Here is a 21,141-nt window from a genome sequence, read left to right on the forward strand (position 1 = left end):
CGTGTCCTTCTCTCTGCATCCTATGTCCATGTAAACTGTGCAACTACCCACTTGCTGAAGCTAGAACCCCAGAAGTGGACCGGAGTCTTCTCTTTCCCTCTCAGTTCTTACATTCAAACTGTCTGTAAGGCCCATAAATTCAGTGGAACCATTTACCCGAGTTCCTGAGCTTTAATAAGTGCTCTCTAAAGAAAGACCTCAGACATGTTCATTCTAGCACTTTATTGGAAATTGGTTGTATACATCAATGAAATCAGACCACATAAAAGCATCAGTTCACACAATATTCTGACATCTGTGCTATCTTTTTACATAATTTAATATCCCAAGATGTTCCTGATTTTGGTCAAGAAGCTTGAGTGGTCCAGAAATCTCTCTCTATAAATATAGATCATACCATCTAAAATAACCATTGTTTTGAGTTAGTTCCAAAAATCCTGGGAACATCTCTTAAAATCTGTAGCTTAGACTGGCTGCAGTGCTGGTGGGAGGGAATGAAGGGTGGACACTTTACACCACGGAGCTGGTTACAGAGGGTGCTGGGGGTGGGGGTGCAGAGCTCCTCGAGTGTGGGGCACACAAGTGGGTGGGGGCTGGAGATCCTGAAGGCTTCCCAGGCCACTCAGCCACCCTATGTTTCCCAACATTGCTTGAGTGTCAAAGTGAGGAAACTCCCAATGCAGAAAGAAGCCCATCACCCCAGGTCCCTTGGCATTGCCAAGAAATGGCGGAGCCTCCTTTAGATTGTTACAGGGGTAGACATTCTGGCACAGAGGAGGTCCTGGGAAGCTCCATCCATCTCCCTCCCCCTAATACGCTCAATTCCCTCCAGATTACATAACTTGAGGGAGTGGCACCACAAAGAAAATGTCTTTGAGCCAAGGTGCTGCTGGCCCTTTGGAATGAGGACAGGATGCCTTTGCTTGGTTCGACCTGGGGGGCACGGGCGAAGGCTGTCCTGCCCCGAGCGTCGTCTTCACCCCCTTGAAGGCCATTGTCAGCAATTAGGTGCTTTGGTTCTTTGAAGCTTCTCAGCATTGAGCGGTAACACCTCACAGTGGCGGCCTTACTGCTCACAATCGCAAACAGCTTTCATCTCCACCGAGTCAGTGGTCCTTGCAACCCTATGAGGTAGGAAGGGCAGGGATCATGATCCCCATTTAAAAGAGCAGGAACCTGGAACCCACAGAATTAGGTCCCTTGCTTGGACTCACACAGCTGGCCGGTGGCAGAATCCAAACAAGAATCCCAGTCTCCTCTCACAGGGCAGGCTCCAGAGTCCACACTCCAAAGCCTCTCTTGCTGCTTTTCGGAGAAGGAAAAGGTTGGGGGAGGAGACATCGTCCACATCACTCCCCGGCCGCTTTTGGGAGACTGATCTCAGACGGCCCCGTTGAGGACGGGATGAGTCCGCATGCGATAGATAATGACCGCCGTTGCCGGGCACAGCAACAGGGAGGTCATGATGACAATGGTAGCCAGGATGATGAGGACAATGACCCAGATGTCCAAGATGTGCTTGGGGAGCGCAGCTTCCATCGGGACCTGGCTGACGGCGTCCATGCTGCTTCACTCTGTGACAGACAGGGAAGAGGAGTCACTATCTTGCACCCTCTCCGGGAGTCCGAAGCTTGGGTCACTTACTACCTGTGCTCTTAAGGTTACCTGACCAGTAAGAATAATGGGCTCACTTACCGAGCGCTTCCTACACGCCAGAACCCGTGCTAGGCACTTTCTGTGTATTAACTCACTTAGTCCTCCAACCACCACCTCCATGAGGTGAGGACTATTACTGCCAGCCTTTTGTATTCTTGAACTTTATCTTCAGTTATTTCTATTTTATAGACAAGGACTCCAAAGCCTTTACAGATGTAGTGAATCTGCCCAAGGAAGTGAAGCCAGATGGGTGCGACTCCAGAGCCTCCGTGCCTAACCCTCCCATTACCACACTACCAGTCCGGCCCCTCGTCTGTTAAAATGGAAGATTGTTTTTGGTCCTGGGTTCTTTCTCCCATTCTCCTGGTAACAAAACCTGCTCTTTTCTGTGGAGAACCTACCCATTCCGTGCGGTTTACTGAGGGTGCTCACCTGAGCACAGGGTGGATGTGTGCTCTAGGCCTGGCCATCACTAATTAAAGCCTCAGTTCCGGGTCTGGGAAAGGGACCCTGGCTGGGGCAGCCAAAGTCCTCCCAGAGCTTTTATGCACAAGCTATTGGGAAAGATGATTCTTTCTGCTGGGGACTGCTAAACCAAAAGGAGGGGAGTCTGGAAAGGATGGGCAGAGAGCTGTCTCACCCACATGCAGACAGCCCATCTTAGACATGGAAGGAGAAATGGAGGCTTCAGGACCCGAACCCCACACAGTCTGATGCCACGTGCAACGCCGGACACCCCAGACACAGAAGCGAATAATTCCCTGCCTTTAAACCAAGTCAGCGTGGCATCTCCCACTGTCCCCTTTGTGGATAGGCTGTAAATTGGTTGCTCCCAAACTTTTTCCAATTCACAGCACCCTTAGTGTCTTAGAAATTTTTTCACAGCTCTGTGGGCCCAAAGAAATACCTAGCAGTTCCATTTATTGCGGAGTTAGCTTCAAACAACTCAGTAAGTAATTATGTCCTAAAGATTTGTAGCTGTTAAAAAAAAATGGTGCACACAAGTTGAAAGAAGAAAATATTTTTATTTCATTCTTCACCAGTTACTTGCTAATGGGACGTGGGCAGTGGTTACAAACTGCACAACTTTGCAGACTCTGGAGTCAGACTTGACAACACCACGCCCACTTCCCATCGCACGTTCATTTATGCACACCAGCTGCTATATCCTGGCACCCTCCAGAAACAGCTTCACAAAATAGAGCATCGCCAAAGAGACCTTGGTAAAGTTAACGTTAAAACCGTCAACTTTCTTGAGCTAGTTGTTTGCACAGTGTCTGAACGATGTAAAAAATGTTACAGATCCCGTACCCCCCCCACACACACACTTCCAGTGAGTTGACTGTGGCTCCCAGGGCTCAGGGTACAACCTGGGAACCACAGACAGAACCCATTCCCTACCCAGAGGGCACAAGGCTGAACCAAACATTCTCCTGTGGTTCCTTCTAGATCTGAGATCTGTAGTTCTGTGATTCTAGGTCCAGACAAAATTTCCAATTCCAGTCCAATGCCTTGCTTTGTTCTAATCAGTACCTTTTCCTTCTTAATGCCTTTGGCTCCATGCCTGCTGTTGCCCTGCTAAATAAGGTGCTGATAGCCACATCCAAGGCAAAGCCCCCAAGATATACACACAAGGATGTTCATTTCTGCCTCGTTTGTTACAGCAACCAACGCAACAAGTGTCCACAAGAGTAAAATAGTGTATATCCATGTATTGGTATACCATGCAGCTGTCCCCATTCACTCATTTGACAAATATATAGTGCTTACTACTCACCAAGTATTGTTCCAAGTGTGTCACAAATGTTTACATATTTAATGGTCATTATTAAAAAGAATGATCTACAGTGAATTCTGAATATTTTAAGCAGGGGATGGGGGAAATACAGTACAGAATAATGTGGATAGGGTTATTCCTCTGGCTCAGATTTTATAGAATCAAGTAGACAGATAGGGAATGATACATAAATGTAAAATCATTTATGAGCAGAATCTAAAGAAAGTGTTCGATAATGATTACCTGGGGGCTGGACTAGGAGTGGAAGAAGCTTTTGCTTTTTATTCTTCATGTTTTCATGCTGTTTGAAATTTCTAATCATGAGCATGTCCACATTTAATTTTCTTAAGTCAAGACTGAGGGTAAAATGGTCCAAAAAATTCAAGTATGAGCCTAGATCAGTGCTCACCAAATGTCCTATACTGTGTCAAGTGAGAACCATCTTAGGACAGGATTTAAAAAAAAAAACAACACTAATTTCTGGGTCCCAGTACAGACTTACTGAATTTGACTCAAGAGGGGACAGGAGGGGGCCATTTTCCCCAATATGCAGCCAGCTTTGGGAACCCCTAGACCCATGGATCTCTAAGGCTGCTGTGACTCTCTTCAGAACTGTGATTTGGCAACTGATTCCCAGGTGCTCTGTAGCCAGTCAGATGTAGGCAAGGTCCAGGATGAAGGAGAAGCCTCTGGCAAGCCTGGGAGACCAGGATTATCATCAGGCTGGGGCCTGCCCAGGAGGGAGAGGCAGAGGCTGGCCATACCTCAGCCTTAGAAATGTGATCACTTACTCGCAAGTCCAAGACACAGAAGCATGAGTCACAGGAGCGGTGCACTAAGGAAGGACAGAGGCGGCAGAAATCATTCTTTGTGGTCTCCTGATTACATCAACAGCTAGCTTGCCCTGGGCCAAAAGAACCCCACAAAAGCCCTTTCTGGTAAACCCATTAACATCAAACAGTTTCCGTGACTCCAAATGCCAGGAATAATTTCTCTGGCTGACTTTCATATGGAAAACCTGTCATTTACAGGAACTCAGCCTTCAGGGTTCATTCACCACCACGAATCACAGAAGCTACAGCCAGCCATATTTCACAGAAGGCTAAAACGGAGGTCTGGAGGTCTTTCCCCGCCTTAACCCCACCTTCTTCCGGAATAATCATTCAAAGACATAAATCCAATCAAATGTTGTGTTGCCTGAGCAACACAAAGCAGAAGAGAACAAGTAGATGAATAAATGAAACATTTTCTGTCACCTGTACGCTAGATTGTACTCTTTTGCACATGGCGTTATTTAGAACCCTGATCACAAAAACAGATAAAAGCAGAGCTGCTCTAGGGGTGCCTGGGTGGCTCGGTGGGTTAAGCCTCTGCCTTAGGCTTAGGTCATGATTTCAGGGTCCTGGGATCAAGCCCCGCATCAGGCTCTCTGCTCAGCGGGGAGCCTGCTTCCCCGCCTCTCTCTTTCTTCATGCCTCTCTGCCTACTTGTGATCTCTCTGTCAAATAAATAAATAAATAAAAATATTAAAAAACAAAAAAAAAAGCAGAGCTGCTGCAGAATGCCAGGAAGGAGGCAAAGGAGGGGTTTGGGGTTCCAGCCTTTAGGGATGGATAAATATCCTTAGAGCCATAAGCCATAGAGATTAGGATGCTCACCCCTTTCCCACATACAATTCAAACTAAAAGCAATACTAAACCGTAACACCTAAAACTAACTTTCCCAGGTGTTATTTTGGTGTCCCTGCTTATAGCACAGCCTGTCCGCTTGGTACAGCACAGCTGTTCGGCTTCCCCTTAAGCCCCTGGGCTCCTCAGAACACAGTCTGAAAACCACAGGTTGTGACGTTCTCCAACGGCCCTCCCAGGGCCACTACTGTTCCAGGGCTCCAAGACTAGCCATGACTGTGGCCAGGCGTCCGAGCGCACGGGGAGTTCTCGCTCCTGTTTCAACCTTCTCAGTCTTCAAACGTGCCCTCCGACGGGCTTCTTCCCATGGAACACCTCTCCCCACAGTGAAAGACAAGTTTTGTCCCCCAAAATAAGAACTACGTAAAGCAGATGCCCAGCATCTTTAACGGCACACTGGGAAAGTTTTCCATGAGAAAAAGCAGGACTCTAGGCTTCTGCTAGCTGACTTCTGTTTGACCTCTATCTGGCATCCGGGTGCATGGTTCCTTATGAGTGCATAAAACCCTGTTTCTTGGCACATCTAATTAATAACCACAGATCAATCTGCTTATCATTTGCTTTGCAGATACACTGCTTGTTATTTCTGATGAATGGGTCACGTCAGACTGTGGCCAAACGAGTCGTATCACAAATTTAACCTTATCACAGATAAAAACGTGATGTTTTTATGACCATGGGAGGTAAAACAGCAGTTAGGCCTAAACTCCTGTCAATTTAAGCTGGCATACCTTATCTCCTAATGACCTCATTAAGTGAATAAGTAAGCACAGACATATGTTCAATATAAGTTTGTCTAAGAAGCTGTGTTAACACCACTCTGTGCTGACAAGCAAATAGGCCACTGGTATCACCAGCCACTGATGCCATCTGGGCCCTTCACCACGAGCCCTGTGAGAGGCCAGTTTTTATAAGCAAGTGAAAATCTTTTGCAGAAAAAAAAAATCGTCATTCCGGCCAATTCTACCATATGGCAAATTTTTTAGTGCCGACAAAAGATATATGAATTTCATATATTAAAATTTCCTGCAGTCCATAGTTTTAGAATAACTGAATGCAGGATGACTACTCTGTGCTATCTATCCACCTTTCCATCACGAGACTCACTCCCTAGCAAGCAGCTCTCACCCTCTGACAAAGTAATATTGGTTTTGGTAAAGCCCCATCAGGACAAGTAACTCTGTCCAGGATGTCTGTTTGTTCGTTTGTTCATTCATTCATTCATTCATTCATTCAAGTAATTGCTATATACTAGGTACTCTCTTAGGAATTACTGTTATTTACTCAGAAGACATGACTCACTTCCAGGAAGCACAGAGAAGTTAAGTACCCCTCCTCTTATTTCCTCAAATACAGGATCACACAGGCCAGCATTTAACAAATACCAAGTGCTAAGTACTGTGCAAGGCCGCATCCCACACATTAACTTACTTAAACTTCACAATAATCCTGTGTTGGATACATTATTTTACAGATGTGGAAATGAAAGCCAGGAGAGGTTAAGCGGCTTGTGATCATAAAGCTAAGCAATGTGACATTCAGACTCAGGTTTCCGGTCCCTGTGTTGATCTCCACAGCCTCCACAAGACCCAGGAGTAAGAGCATGGAATAGGCCAGATCCACAGCTCTTTTTCCTAGGTCTCAGTCAGACTCACTGCTTTTGGCCAAATGCATTCTGGATTTAGAGAATTAAGAAAAGATATGCAGTCTACAAAAATCAGGACTTTCACTTCTGGTGATGGCAAACTAGATCATTTTGACCAAACCTCCTACTGGAGGTTTCCAACTGGAAAAATTGGACCTCTCCCCCGCCCCCTAAAAACCAACCAACCAACCACACAAACAAACCCAAAAAACCGCCTGAAGGCACTAAGAAGTTATAAAATAATGAGGACTTGCCAGGCTAAGATCTCGAAACAGACGAAATCCAGGGAGGTGAGCCTGGCATTTGAAGCAGCATTTCCCCTAGTGGAGGATGGAGACTAAGCAGAGTTTCTGATAGACTCAGGGATCTAAGAACTGCCAAGACAGGGAAAATAAAACCTCTGCATTCTGAGGTGGGACTTCAAAGAGCACTCAGTGCTAAGAGTGAACTAGAAGCTAGAAGCTTTCCAACCCCAGAGACTGCGGCCCAGGTTTGAATCCTCACAGTCCCTGAAACTGAATTAAGGTTGTCTCACATTGCCAGTACCTCCAGGGGCCAGGCAGCAGCAAACCTGCATCCTCTCCAGAGGAGGGCACGTCACAATCGGCTTCAAAATTTTTTTATTGAAATGTAATGTCTAATGCAAAATCAAGAATAATCAGGACTGAAAAAAGACAAGATGACAAGAACAGAACCAGCAGAAACAACAGACAATAGAAAAAGATCTACAGGGGCTCCAGATATTGGAGTTGTCCCTCAGGCACACCCTTTAAATAACCTTGCTTACTATGTTCAAGGAGACTGAGAATTTTGACAGAGAACTGGAAACAATAAGAAAGAACATGACAGATTTTTTTTAAAAGAACCGAATAGAAATTCTAGAACTGAAAAATACAAATAGAAATAAAAATTCAACAAATGGGCTTAACAGCAGATGCAACATAGAAGAAAGAAGAATTAGTGAACTAAAAAGAAAAAAAAACACTTAGAATGAAGCAGAGGGAAAGAAGAGCACATTATTGTAAGTCTGCTGGGAACCATAAAGAGAAAAAACAGTATCTTCAAATGAAAACCAATTAGACTGACATCTAACTTCTCAACAGAATGGAATCTGGAAAAGAGCAGAATGATATCTTTAAAGCGCCGAACAAAAATAACTGCCAAGAGTTAAGATGAAATAAGACATTTTCAGACAAAACAGAATTAAAATAGCAAATAAATAGTAAAAGAAATAGAATTAAAGTTTTCTAGATTTCTTGCATTGTCTGGAACAGGCAGAAGAACCAAATAATATTAGACTTTCTTAAATCAGGGATGTATACTGTAATCTCTAGGATAGTCATTTAAAAATAGTAAAAGAGTACATAACTTCCAGAGAAAAGGGAAAGAGGGAAAAATAGAACACATTGAACAAATAGAAAACACAAAGAAAGATAGTCGATTTAAACTTAAACCAACAAAAACTACTGGCATATATATATAACTTTAAAATATATACAAATATACATTTTTTATAAGAGACACATGGGGATTCAGAAAGATTAAAAGTTAAAGGACTCAAATACCATCTATTCACAAATTGTTTAAGCTAGTAGAGCTACCTTATTGTCAGAGAAAGTAGAGTTTTAGGCAAATAGTATAACTAGGGATTCCAAGAAATAAAATGATTTTTAATTTTTCTGTACCTAATTTCAGAATTATAAGGAGAAACAGATGAAGCCACAGTGACACTGGGGGAGTTCAACACAACTCTTCTGAATACTGATAGAACAAAAAGTTTTTTTGTTTTTTTTTCAAGATTTCACCCATTTATTTGACAGACAGAGATCACAAGTAGGCAGAGAGGCAGGCAGAGAGAGAGGAGAAAGCAGGCTCTCCACCGAGCAGAGAGCCCGATGCGGGGCTCGATCCCAGGACCCTGGGATCATGACCTGAGCTGAAGGCAAAGGCTTTAACCCACTAAGCCACCCAGGCACCCCACAAAAAGTTTCTTTAAATCAGCTAAGCACAGAGAAGACTTCTTAAATTAATAGTTTTCTATAATACATGATTTCCAATATAAAGTACTAAAACTAATTAAATATAAAAACAACATTTAAGTTTTTATCTCTGGGAATAATTTTTATGTATTAATATATTTACTATAATATTAAATTTAATATTTAACATATATAATGGGAATATACATGATCCTATATTTATATATATGTATATAAAATTCCCAATTATGTAGTAATATAAATTCATTTAATGGTATTAGAAGAAAATAACTTTGAGGATAATTACATGAGAAAAAAGGGAAGGACAAAATACTGCATTAAAAAACAAGTTGAAAGCAGAATAGTTTTAGTGTAAGAACAAGTGGTTTTTAGAACTGATTTCATATGCTAAGTCATTTGATCTAACTCACAAAACAGAAAGTTGGTTCTAATATGCTCAGAACTGTAAAGAGGATATTTCTATAAAGCGATTGTGGTAAGTAGAACTCTAAGATGAGCTCCATAATCTCTGTTCCCTGGTGCCACCCCTCAGATTAGGTTAGGTCACATAATAAGCATGAAGGGATTTTGCAGACTAGTTTAAGTTCCAGATCCCCTGACTTTAAAGTAAACAGAAAGATCATCCTGTGTGGGCCTGACTTAATCAGGTGAGAGACCTTCAGCCAAGGGCTGAAGCTTTCCCTGAGGTCAAAGACACTGCTCTGCTGGCCTTGAGTTGCAAGAAACAAATCTGCCAACAACCTGAGTGAGCCTGCAGGCAGAGTCTTTCCTAATTCATCCTCCAGAAGGAAATACAACTTGGCTGATACCTTGACTGAAGTTTTGTTAAGGACCCACCAAGGAAACTGTGAGGTCATGAATGTATTTTTAAGCCACCAAATTGGTGCTAATTTGTTATGGCAGTAACAGAAAACTAACACAGCAATACTATTTCATAATGGGTTTGTTCTGTGGAGAAGAAATCTCTGCAAAGTCATAGCATTCTAGAAATCTACATAGAATTTAGACACTAGGGGCACCTGGGTGGCTCAGTGGGTTAAGGCCTCTGCCTTCAGCTCGGGTCGTGATCCCAGGACTCTGGGATCCGCATCGGGCTCTCTGCTCGGCGGGGAGCCTGCTTCCCCCTCTCTCTCTGCCTGCCTCTCTGCCTACTTGTGATCTCCCCCTCTCTCTCAAATAAATAAGTAAAATCTTAAAAAAAAAAAAAAGAATTTAGACACTACCTAGCTTAAACCACACAGCCTCCCTTCCATTTTATAGGTGAAGGAAATGACTTGCCCAAGGTCACACAGCAAGTTAAGGGCAGAACTGAGGGGGAAAACTCAGGTCTCCTGGTCTGCATGTTCTTTTTTTTTTTTTTTTTTTTAAGATTTTACTTATATATGTGAGAGAATGAGACAGAGAGCTCACTCATGAGAGGGGAGAAGCAGACTCCCTGGTGAGCAGGGAGTCCAATGTGGGACTTAATCCTGGGACTCCAGGATCATGACCTGAGCAGAGGACAGTTGCTTAACCAACTGAGCCACCCAGGCACCCCAGCACGCTCTTTTCAAATGCCATCGCTCTCCTGTTTAAGATGTTTACTGGGAGGGGTGCCTGGGTAGCTTAGTGGGTTAAAGCCTCTGCCTTCAGCTCAGGTCATGATCTCAGGGTCCTGGGATCGAGCCCTGCATCAGGCTCTCTGCTCAGCGGGGAGCCTGCTTCCCTTCCTCTCTCTCTCTGCCTGCCTCTCTGCCTGCTTGTGATCTCTGTCAAATAAATAAAATCTTAAAAAAAAAAAAAAAAAAAGATGTTTACTGGTAGAAAGTAAGGAGTCCAGGTGGAGAAAGCAACAGGAGGGAACAGACTGACAGCAGAATGACAGCCAGCCAGGCTTCTTGATTCTACCTCTTTACTGCGTAAAAGCCATGGGAGCCTTGATGCCCAGAGCCCTAGGCCACATCACAGTAGGTGAGATTGTAATGCCCGAGTTTTCGTGTCCGAGAGACCACCAAGGAGCCAAGCACCGATGCAATCACACAAGGGTTTATTTGACAAGCTTAAGCTTGGGCCCAAGTATACCTGACACAGCGGAGTAGGGACTTGGACACCGAGGCTCGTTAAGGCCGGGATTTTTATGGGTCATTACAAGAGGCTTGGGGGCAGGGGCAGGAGAAGTTTCAGACTTTTCTGCAGTAAGCTGATTAGCTGTTGCCGGGGTGTTGCAGGGTGGGGTACTTTCTTGGAACTAAAGCAGGGTGGGGGTCTCTGGAACTAAAGTAAAGTAGGGGAAAGTTCAGCCCTTAGTCACAGGGGCCTGAGATGGCTGCAAAAGCTCAGATGGCTGTACTTATGCTAAGGCTAAACCTGAGGTGGGATGGCCTTAATTTTTCTCGGCCTCCACAAGATGGTTTTTCAGGGACACACACACACACACACACACACACACACACACACACACGCCCCTCAACCAAAAATAAGTCCTGTCAGAATCTCTGGTGAATGCAGTTCCATCCTGATTCAAGGTCCAAATGCAAATGAATCTAGGGAAGAAGGTAGTGGCGAAGCCTGTAACTAGCACCTCTCACCGTGAAACCATCAGGGAAGAGGAAGAGCCGCTGGCACTTTACGAGTCGTGGGAGAGCCCACCAAGGTGGAGAATGGCACCATATGCGTCTGGGAGGAACGACGGGACAACGGGCCTGAGTTCCAGCTCTGCCGCAGCCCGGACTTCACCCAGCACAGCTCATTCTCCTCACAGAAAGCGCCCCCTCTACTCAGCGGTAGGGGGTACTGAACACACGGTTCTTGAATCAACAGCTGCCCGAGCTCCTGGAGGCTGGTAGGGCGATGGGAGTGCATCGGAACGGAGGGAATACTCGGGAACAATGGGGAATTCTCCTCCACACTCACACGACAGTGCTAAGAGCCCAGGCTCGGAGGCCAGCGGGCTTGGGTATCCATGTGACTCCACCACTTTCTCGCTGACCTGTGTCAGGTAAGTTATCAAACTTCCTGATGCTTCCATTTACTCAATTGAAAACAAAAGCAAAAATGGCCAAATAATACTATCTTCCCCATAGGGTCAGTAGAAGTCCATGAGAAGATCACACATAGTACTTGGCAGTATTCTGACCCGCGACGGGTCACTCCACAAACACTCACTCACTCCACGATCAGTCATTCCTGGCTGGGGGGACGCGTGCACCCAAGCAAACAGCCTCCCCCCGACCCCGCAGTTAGAATTTGTTAGGATCCCTGACTCGGTGCATGTCTTCCCTTTATCAACCAAGATGACAGAGGCTCAGTCCTCTGTCATCTTAATGTCCGTATTAATGAATTTTTTAAAATCAACCAACGACATGCTTGATTAACCTGACAGATTCCTCCAGTCCGAGCAGGAAACAGGGGGCGCAGCAATTCAGTAAACACGGACGGTGCCGTGATTCACGCCGAGCATCGAGGAGTGGAGGCAGAGATGGAGATGTTTGTCCCTAAGAAGCTCACCCTCTTCCACAGGGAAAAGACATCGCTTGTAAGTTGCTGGTTGCAATACAAGGCAGAATACTCCGACCTTGAAGGTGTAAAGCACACGCTCTTGGAGAAGAGGAAGGAAGTGGAAAGAGAAAGAGAAAGACCACAGGTAAGATGATCTTTGCTCTGAATGCTGCTTTCCATCCTTATCAGAGGTGTGACTTGGGGCAAGCTACTTAAAATCTCTAAACCTCAGTCTTCTCGTCTTTAAAATAGGGACACTGAGAGCCACTATACTGAACTCTACTTTTGTGAGGATAAAGCAAGTCAACAGGCATATAGTCCTGAAACATAACAGATGCTCAAAGAAATACTCACCTTCATTCCTTTGCTCTTATCTAAGTAAAACAGAACGCTTTAAAAAGAAGGGGGACTGGGCGCCTGGGTGGCTCAGTCGTTAAGCGTCTGCCTTCAGCTCAGGTCCTGATCCCACAGTCCTGGGATCAAGCCCCACATAGGGCTCCCTGCTCAGTGGAGAGCCTGCTTCTCCCACTCCCCCTGCTTGTGTTCCCTGTCTTGCTGTCTGTCAAATAAATAAATATATAAATAAATAAAGGGGGACTTTGATACAGGCTTTGAAGAGAAGTAGGTGTTCAAAAGGAAAAAATAGGGGCGCCTGGGTGGCTCAGTGGGTTGGAGCCTCTGCCTTCGGCTCAGGTCATGATCCCAGGGTCCTGGGATCGACCCCCGCATCGGGCTCTCTGCTCAGCAGGAAGCCTGCCTCCTCCCTTCTCTCTCTCTGCCTGCTTCTCTGCCTACTTGTGATCTGTCTGTCAAATAAATAAATAAAATCTTTAAAAAAAAAAAAAGGAAAAAATAAAGAGAAAGGCAGCATCAATAGAATAACTACATCAATGAAGCCCCAGAGTGCTAAGATATAGGGCGTGCCGGAGGGGGGGCATATGAAGCCCTTATGGCTTAGGCAAGAGGCTTAACCGTTCTAAGCTTCTGTTTCATCTATAAAATGAGAACAGGAATAACTACTGGTAGTAGCTACTTGTTCGGGATGCCTTGGGGTCTGAATGAGATAATACCTACAAAGGACTGACTTCATACCATGCTTGGTACACAGTAAGGGCTTGATCCACGTTAACACTGAGCTGGGGGACACAGCTGAGCTCCTAAATTCAGAGCGTTCAGGGGCCCCACTCCGAGGCTGATCTAGGAAAGCACAGGGATAGTTTCAGACGCACAGCCTTTGAGAGTCTGTCCTGGCTTTGATCTCCAGCAGGAAAAGCACACCCTGCGCATCTGAGCCCAGCTAGCAATTAACTTCGGAGGGATTGCCCATGGTTATCCAACCGGTTTTACCACCAAGGAGCTCACTGAGGAAGAAGGCAATAAAATAAATGACTTCCTGCTGGCTGGCAAGCTTAATTATCCCAAAGTGGGAGAAAAAGCAGATGGAGGCAGGTGGCTTCCTGCAGGTGTGGCCTCGGGCCAGCACTGCCAGGGCTCTGAGCAGACAGCTCCAGGCACCGAGGCCAGAGAGCAGGCAGTGAGCCCCAGCTCTGAGTCACTGATGCCAGGGCCATCTCTTTGGGCATCCTGCCAAATAGGGAGAATGAGGCTGACCGTTCCCACCCAGGGAGCAGACTCGGGGGCTTACCAGCATCACTCCACTGACAGGACCCCTTCCTAAGGCTCTACCCTCAGGAGGAGCTAGTGCAATCATCTGAGAAGAATGGAGCATCTCGGCCAGACAGAGAAAGCAAGTCCTGATAAGAGGCTCCACTGGCCACTTACTAGCCTGGGGCAGCTACTGTCCTGATTCCAGTCCAAGACCTTTCTGCTTGCTGTTCCTTCTCCTTAGAATGCTCTTCCCTGCAGATCTTGCTTTTCAACAACCAGTGTCTCAGTGTCCAGGTCTCAACTTAAAAAGGCCACCTCTTTGGAAAAGCCTTTCCAGAACCACCTCATTAAATCATTACCCTCCTTCGGCCATCATGCTCTGTCTCAGACCTTGTTTTAATGTCTTCAAACACTGTTCACAATCTGAAAATTAGCTTGTTTGTTCGCTGGTGTGTGTGTTCTTACTGGCTATCGTTACCCACTCAAATGCAAGCACAGGAGAGCAGAAGACTTGCCTCCCGTTCCTGGCTGTACTGCCAGCACCGCTCACGGGCCCTGGCACACAGGGTGTGCCCAGTAAACCTAAGATGGGTGAGGGGTGAGTACAGACAGGCAGGAGAACTACAGACTTCAGTTTCGGTAGGACTTAGCTGTCCAGAAAGTGTCCTCACCCCCATGATCTTAAAAGTCAGAATCCCCTCTCGAAAACAAAATGCATCCTCTAACTTGATCACTTTCCGGGCTCTCTGCCCATGCACAAGAAGGATTATGAGGGGTTCCTCCTTTCCCAGACTAGACTGTACCTACCAGGCAGAGAAGGGAGGAGGGCTGACCTTTCAGAAGAACTTTCTCTAGGATTCCCTGTGCTCCAGAGCTGGGCATGGAGCTGAGTGTGGGGGTGGGGGAGTTGCGGTCCACAATAGGAAACTTTCCTTCTCTGTTCTTAGAACAGAAAGCTGATAAAAAGGGAGGGGATTTCCCAGGCTTACTCCTGGGTGGGGGGGCAGGCATCCCCATCTCACATTCAACCTCGGAGACAGTCCTCTTCCCCTTCTGTAATAGCCTCAAGCATTTACCAAGCCAAGCCATCTCACTAGGGACCTCTGTTCCAAAGACAGGGGCCAGAGGAAGGGACGGGCAGGACACACAACTATCAAAAATGTGAAATGAATCAAATCAGAGGACTTTCTCCAATCACCCGAGGTCCCTGAGGAGCACTCTGTTCTTGTTTTGCTCCAATTGGCTTCCGTCTCCATCAAAATTCTTAACAGTCTAAAGACCTCTTCCCTGCCTGAGTTTCTATCTGCTCTTCTGTGGCTGGAAAAATGGAAAAACACCAGGATATTTCAAAGAGTTCAGAAAGACAGCCAGAGCTATTCAAATCTGCACGTACCCATCGGACCCAGCCAATCACAGAGTCTTAGAAACCAACAGGGAGCCAGCAGAGAAGCCCAGGCCAAATCCACAGCATCCTGCTTAAGCCTCTACCATCCATCACGGTTATTTGCCAGTGACTAAGTGCGTGCTGTGTGCTGGGCCAACAAAGGAGACTCTCCTTGGCGGTGGGCTGGGCGGGGGAGGGGATAGTGTAGGTCAGGAACAGAGCTGCAAGGGCACCACAGTGCTGTGACTCCCCTACCAAGCTATGTGATCAGGAACAGTCAATCTCCTAAAATGCAGACAGCAGACAGAACAGCGGCCCCTTGAAGATGTTCACGTCCTGGTCTCTGGAACCGTGACTATGAAAAAGGAAGCATGACTCAGAGGGCAGAGTCATGAAAACAGGGGCAAAGGACCTCTGCAGATGTCATTAAAAGACTCTGAGATCAGGAAATTCTCTTGGACCACCAAGTGGGCCCAGTCTAATCACACGAGTCCTTAAAAGTGAAGCGAAAGGCAGGAGGGTCAGAGAAATATGGTGTGAGAAGCACCTGTCTCACCGTTGCCTGCTTTGAAGACAGAGGAAGCTGGCTATAAGCCAAGGAGTGAGGAGGTCTGTAGAAGCAGGTTATGGCCCCCAGCTGACAGCCAGCGAGGAAATGGTGACCTTGGTCCCAAAGCCACAGGAACTGAATTCTGCCATCAGCTCAAATTAGCAAGGAACCAATTCTCCCCTAAAGACTCCAGAAAGAAACTCAGCCTACCGATGCCTTGATTTTCTTCTAGAAAGACCCACACCAGACTTCTGACCTGGAGAACCATAATAAACAAATTTGATTTTTTTGAAGCCACTAAATTGATGTTACGTTGTAACAGCATTAGAAAATGACTATACTGTGTGAGCCTGAGTGAGCCCCTCCTTCAAACTGGGCCTCCTTCTCTCATCAGTCAATTGGAAAGGGTGGTCACGGTGATCCCTAAATGTCCAGCTGGCTCTCCAAGTCTCACTCTGCTCCCCTGACACCCTATCTCCTCTAGAGTCCTGACCCAGGTCCAGGATAGTCTTAGGTTGAAGGCCATTAAAGAAAAAAGAAAAAAGAAAAAAAAAAGGACCAAGGAGTGGAAAAGATGAATCTTTAAAAGCCCCAAGGTGTTTCCTAAAATGCCACCCAGCATCCTCAAAAAAAAAAAAAAAAAGTCTCCCATTTTGCCATTTGTTACTTTCTTGACCATCCCCTAGAGGAATGAGGTGGAAAATCTGGGAGAGTAAGAAAAAAAAGCTTCAGGATCAATTGTAGAAGCTGGCCAGAGCACTGAGTTAAGGATTACCCAGCCTTGCGGAGATTCCAAGGTGCAAAGTCCCAATTGTCGATTGTCAACATCAGCCTGGGGCAGGGGATTAGGACTGGTGATAGGTATGCCACACACAGGTCACCAGCACTTGACACTGACTTGGAGAGTTTAGTTTTCTCTGTCATTCCTTCTCTCTCCTGCATTTCAATCTCTCTGATCCTGTGTAGTTGGTCACCAGCAATTCGCAAGTCCAATCAGCCAATCGGAGTCCAGATCAGTAACATAAGAAAACTAGAGCTATGCACCGCTAAGTGATGTAAAGCACACAGTGTAGTTGTTGAATCTGGTTTGCTGTTGTCCACTATGCTAGCCAGGGATAGTTCCGGCCCATTCCTGGCCACCGCTGAGCTTTTCTCTTGGATGTTTCTGTTTCCCTAGTGAGTTGGAAGGATACTAGGGTTCCTAGCGATTTACTAGTCCAGTGGCTGTCAAATTCTTACTTATCCTCCCCTCAGTCACCCTGCAAGTGACAGAAGCAAGATCTGAACCCAGATCCCCATAATTCCAGTGAGATTCAGAGGTTCAGAGCATAGGCCCTGAAACCTGGGTGTAAACTGCAGCTTCCTGTGATCACGGGTGAGTTCCCTATGCTCTCTGGAGCTCAGTCTTCTCAACTATAAGAGGGATAGAATGGTGGTCTCTACCTCATAGGATTGTGGTAAAGACTAAATGAATTAACACATGTAATATGCTTAGAATAATGTCTGGCTCATAGTCAGCACTCAGTAAATGTCAAGTACGATAATTTTTTAAAGTAGGCTCAACATGCTTGAGCTCACTACCCGGAGATCTAGACCTGAGCTGAGATCAGGCGTCGGACACTGAGCCGACTGAGCCATCCAGGAGTCCCTCAAGTACGATCATTACAACATTTGGCTTGTCCGGCCCATTGGGGAGAGTGTCACAGGGTGTGGTAACACCAGCATTTACTCCTATAAACTGTGAGTGTGAGTACACATGTCTATCTTTGAGTCCACTGCCAACAGTGGCAGCATAAGACCAATGAAGAGAAAGATTCTCTTTCCTTGGAGACATTTCCTTTATCTGTAGATTTGAAACCACAGAGAAGAAACAGATGCACGCTTTTTAAAAGAAGGATCAGAATACAGGTAGGAAAGCCCCTGAAACTGAGACTGCCACTTACCCCCTTGGCCTGTCACACCTGCGTCCCATATGGGACCCAACCACAGGAGGCCCCCAAAGTCTCTAATTTGGTTTATGTCTCAAACACCTCACCCCAGCTCAGTGATTCTTAGGCTATGCCAGAGACAGGGGATCCCCAGACCTTTCACGCAGTGGAGCCCACAGCTGGGATGCCCTGAGAGGTCACTGTTTGGAACATTTGAGAGAGCATGACTTGTAAGCTCTGTGGCATGACTCATAACCCCGGGACAGCTGGAAACAGGAGGTCCCTGCTGCGGTGGAGAAGTGCTTCTCCTCAGCTTTTTCGGTCACTGCTGCAGAAGTACATGATGTCCTGGGGCTCGGCTGGGCTGTCTTGCATGCACTCACGGGACAGTTGGCTGGCCCACGTAACCCAGAGAGCACATCACGCCCAGCCGTAGCCGTCCAGCTGTTCCATCCCTACTTCATTTTACAGATGTGGAGAGCCGGGTCAAGATGGGGGAAATGCCTCATCAAGGTGACTCCGAAGTGTCTCCTGACTTCCAGAGACTTGTCCTTCCCACCCCACCCCCACCCCCAAACCCCATTCGGGCATTTGCAAGCCTTCCTATTTTCCCACTGCGGTGGTACCACAGGTCTTAGCAGATGTTCAAGGAATCTTTGAGACGTCAATGTCTGAGATGCGGTCACTACCACCGCCAAGAACTCTGAGGACTCAATAGAGAAAGACCCCTGAGAACCGCCCCACCCCACCCCGGTGCCCACAGGACCAGGGCCAGTCAGGAAGAAAGGGTGCGGCTGCAGGAATAGGAGTCCAGCCCCGCTACTCAAAATAACAACCTCCCCCAACTGTGCAGGTTTTCATGGTTTACACCGCTCGTTCCTCCACACCGCAAACAATACTGAGCACCTATTTGCCAGGTCCTGGGCCAAGTGCGCAGCAGGCTTCGGAGATGGGCCACGGAGAGACAGTCTCCACCCTCAAGGAATTTGTGGAGGGGTGGGGAGAGAAGGGGTGCAAGAGAACCCACGACTGGAACAACCAAGTCCGAAGTAAGGAGGCAGGAGGAGGAGGGCACCTGGAAGGAAGGCTCCTCTCCATGATGCTCTGCACACCCCCTCTCTCATTTGATTTCTGTACGCAAAAGATTATTTTCCCCCTTTCACAGACGGAGAAACAGGGCCGCGAGACAGGATGGAGAAACTGCTGGTGCCGGACCAAGGGAACCCACACCCCACTCCAAACTCCTGGTGCCTCCCACGCGGGGCTTTGGGAGAAGCCGCCGGCCGCGGGGCTGGGCTCACCCACCCGAGCGGCGGCTCCCGGGAGGCCCCAGATCGGCCGAGAAGGTGGCTTTGGCAAGTTCGGGGCTGAGAAAAACAGAAAAGGGGAACGCAAAAGTGATGACGGGGGAGAAAGGAGGCAGAAGAGGGGGACGGAGAGGACAGTCGGGAGGACGCTGGGGTAGGAACCACGGGAGAACGGAGCCCCACGCGCGACACCCGATGGCCCCACTCACCCGGGATCCTCAGAGCCGCTCCGCAGGAAAGCCCGAGGTCCCCGCCGCAGCCGGATCGCGCAGGGTCTGCGGGAGGCTCGGGGCAAGGCACGGGTCCAGCGCTTCCCCGGGCTCGCGACGGGAGGCGGTCCAGCCCCGGGGGGCGTCTCGGCGCGGCACGTGCCCGGCCCTCGGAGCCCGCGGCGGCGGGAGCGCGCAGGAGCGGCCGGGACGCGCGGCTCGGCCCCGGGGCTGCGCTCGGCGGCGCTGGAATGCGCGGCCGTCAGGGACCGCCCCCGGAAAGCCCGGGCCCCCGGCCGCAGCCGCGCCGCGCCGCCCCGCCCCGCCGCCCCCTCCGCTGCCCCCGGCTTCCCCTCCGCCCCTGCGGCCGCTCCGGCTTTCCCTCCAGCCCCCGCACGCGCTGCGTGCAGCCCTGCGCGATCGCTTCCGCCGTCGGGGCCCCGCTGTCCTTACCGTGAACCCGGAGGGTCGGGCGGACCAAATTCCTTTCCGGCCAAAGTCTGGCGGACGGGAGGGGCCGAGACTCTCAGCTCCTGCTGGGCGGTGTACTGCGTGTGGGATCCTTGACGAGCCGCTTCGCAAAGTGAGGCTAATGACACCTGTGTCCCAGCCCTGCTGTGAGGACCGACATAGACGCCAGTGGGAAGCTGGTTGGTTATCTGCTGTGACACTCCCCTGAGCATCCTGTTCGTTTTTGTGACAGCAGTGAGATAGCCCGATCTAGGGTGCTCATGGGCCCGGGAGAGCTGGCCTCTGAGGACTCCACGCCCAGCAGTTCCCGGCCCAGCTCCCAAACTGGACAATGCGACTGTGCGAGCTCCTGCAGCCTCTGTGATGCACTGGGGACAGGGACTCGGGTCCTATCTTGGTACCCACAGCTTTTAATTCAGCAGTCGAGAGCTCTTCAGTCTTACTCTAAAAAACAGGAGCTCAGGCCTTGACCATCAGTGTGACCTTGAGGAGCCTTGGAGCCCAGTAGTGTGTCAGTTTCTTCCTCTGCCCACTAGGTTGAGAACTTGCTATACTGCCTTCTCAGGCCTAAATCGGATATAGTGTGGGAGCTGAACTTAGCCCCTACTGTCTTCTCTGAGTCGGGGATGAGATCAGCAGAAATGACATCTAAATCATCACTACCAGATGCCAGTTTTTTAGAGCGGAAACAATGAGGATGAAGGGAATTGACTTGAGAAATTATTTGACAAAAATTCTAGGAAATGTCACCCAACATGTTTTAATCAAAAGAGACGTGTGGAAACTTAAAAAACAAACAAACAAGTATCACACAATTTTGAATATTTTAATACAAAACTCTCAGTGGAAAAAAAAAAGTTAAGGAGGACAGTCTCAATTTAATACAACATGTTCCCGGGTTAGTGGAAGGAGTAGGGGATTACTCTGGATGGACACCTGGTAACTCCCTGTGCCCGGTGTGAATGCCGGCTTCCATCTGAGAGAATGCAGAATCCCAGGGCTGGAGCCAACACTAGCAAGACAGTCTGCCTTTCCCAGGTCACAGTCTTTCAGTACCTCTTTAATAATGATTTGCCCTGGCACCCAAAAGTGAGCCAAAAGAGAAAATTGAATAATAACCTATGGGAAACATACTACATTAGCTCTGTCTCAGCTGGGTTGATTTTGCTGAGGGGGCTTTGGAAGAGAAGAATGATGGATGCCATGTTGGGGTAGGAGGAGGGGGAAAATAGCCAATTTCAGTACCAAACTTTGTTACAGCAAAACCAAGGAACAACTTACATTTCACTTCCTTGGTCCTCAATTACAAGTACTCCAAAGGGAAAACCATCAAGAATTTAAAATAATAATAATAATAATAATAATAATACTTATGAGAGATCCCCCTGATAGTTGGGGGGGAGGGGATTTGATGGAAAGAAGTTGTAGCCTAACAGCATTC

At 47.6% G+C, this 21,141-nt stretch overlaps 1 protein-coding gene across 2 annotated transcripts; it reads right to left on the reverse strand.

Moving 5' to 3' along the window:
* Positions 1 to 209: 209 nt before the first annotated feature.
* On the reverse strand, positions 210 to 19,722 carry SMIM3 (small integral membrane protein 3). 2 transcript variants are annotated; one of them, XM_080804666.1, is made up of 2 exons: positions 19,683 to 19,722; positions 210 to 1,574 (listed from the first exon to the last, which is right to left on the reverse strand). In XM_080804666.1, exon 2 carries the CDS (start codon positions 1,561 to 1,563, stop codon positions 1,381 to 1,383), a length of 183 nt encoding a protein of 60 aa, XP_080660792.1. In that variant the 5' UTR covers positions 1,564 to 1,574; positions 19,683 to 19,722; the 3' UTR covers positions 210 to 1,380. The 2 variants fall into 2 exon arrangements, with proteins under 2 accessions (XP_080660792.1, XP_080660791.1); XM_080804665.1 differs by lacking the exon at positions 19,683 to 19,722 and adding an exon at positions 19,230 to 19,357.
* Between the last annotated feature and the right edge of the window lie 1,419 nt (positions 19,723 to 21,141).

Source organism: Martes martes (genome assembly GCF_963455335.1).
Source record: "Martes martes genome assembly, chromosome: 5".
Lineage (NCBI taxonomy): Eukaryota > Metazoa > Chordata > Mammalia > Carnivora > Mustelidae > Martes > Martes martes.

What these genes read in the sequence shown, in the direction of transcription:
- SMIM3 (XM_080804666.1), bottom strand. Translation starts at nt 1,563, where the DNA reads ATGGACGCCGTCAGCCAGGTCCCGATGGAAGCTGCGCTCCCCAAGCAC.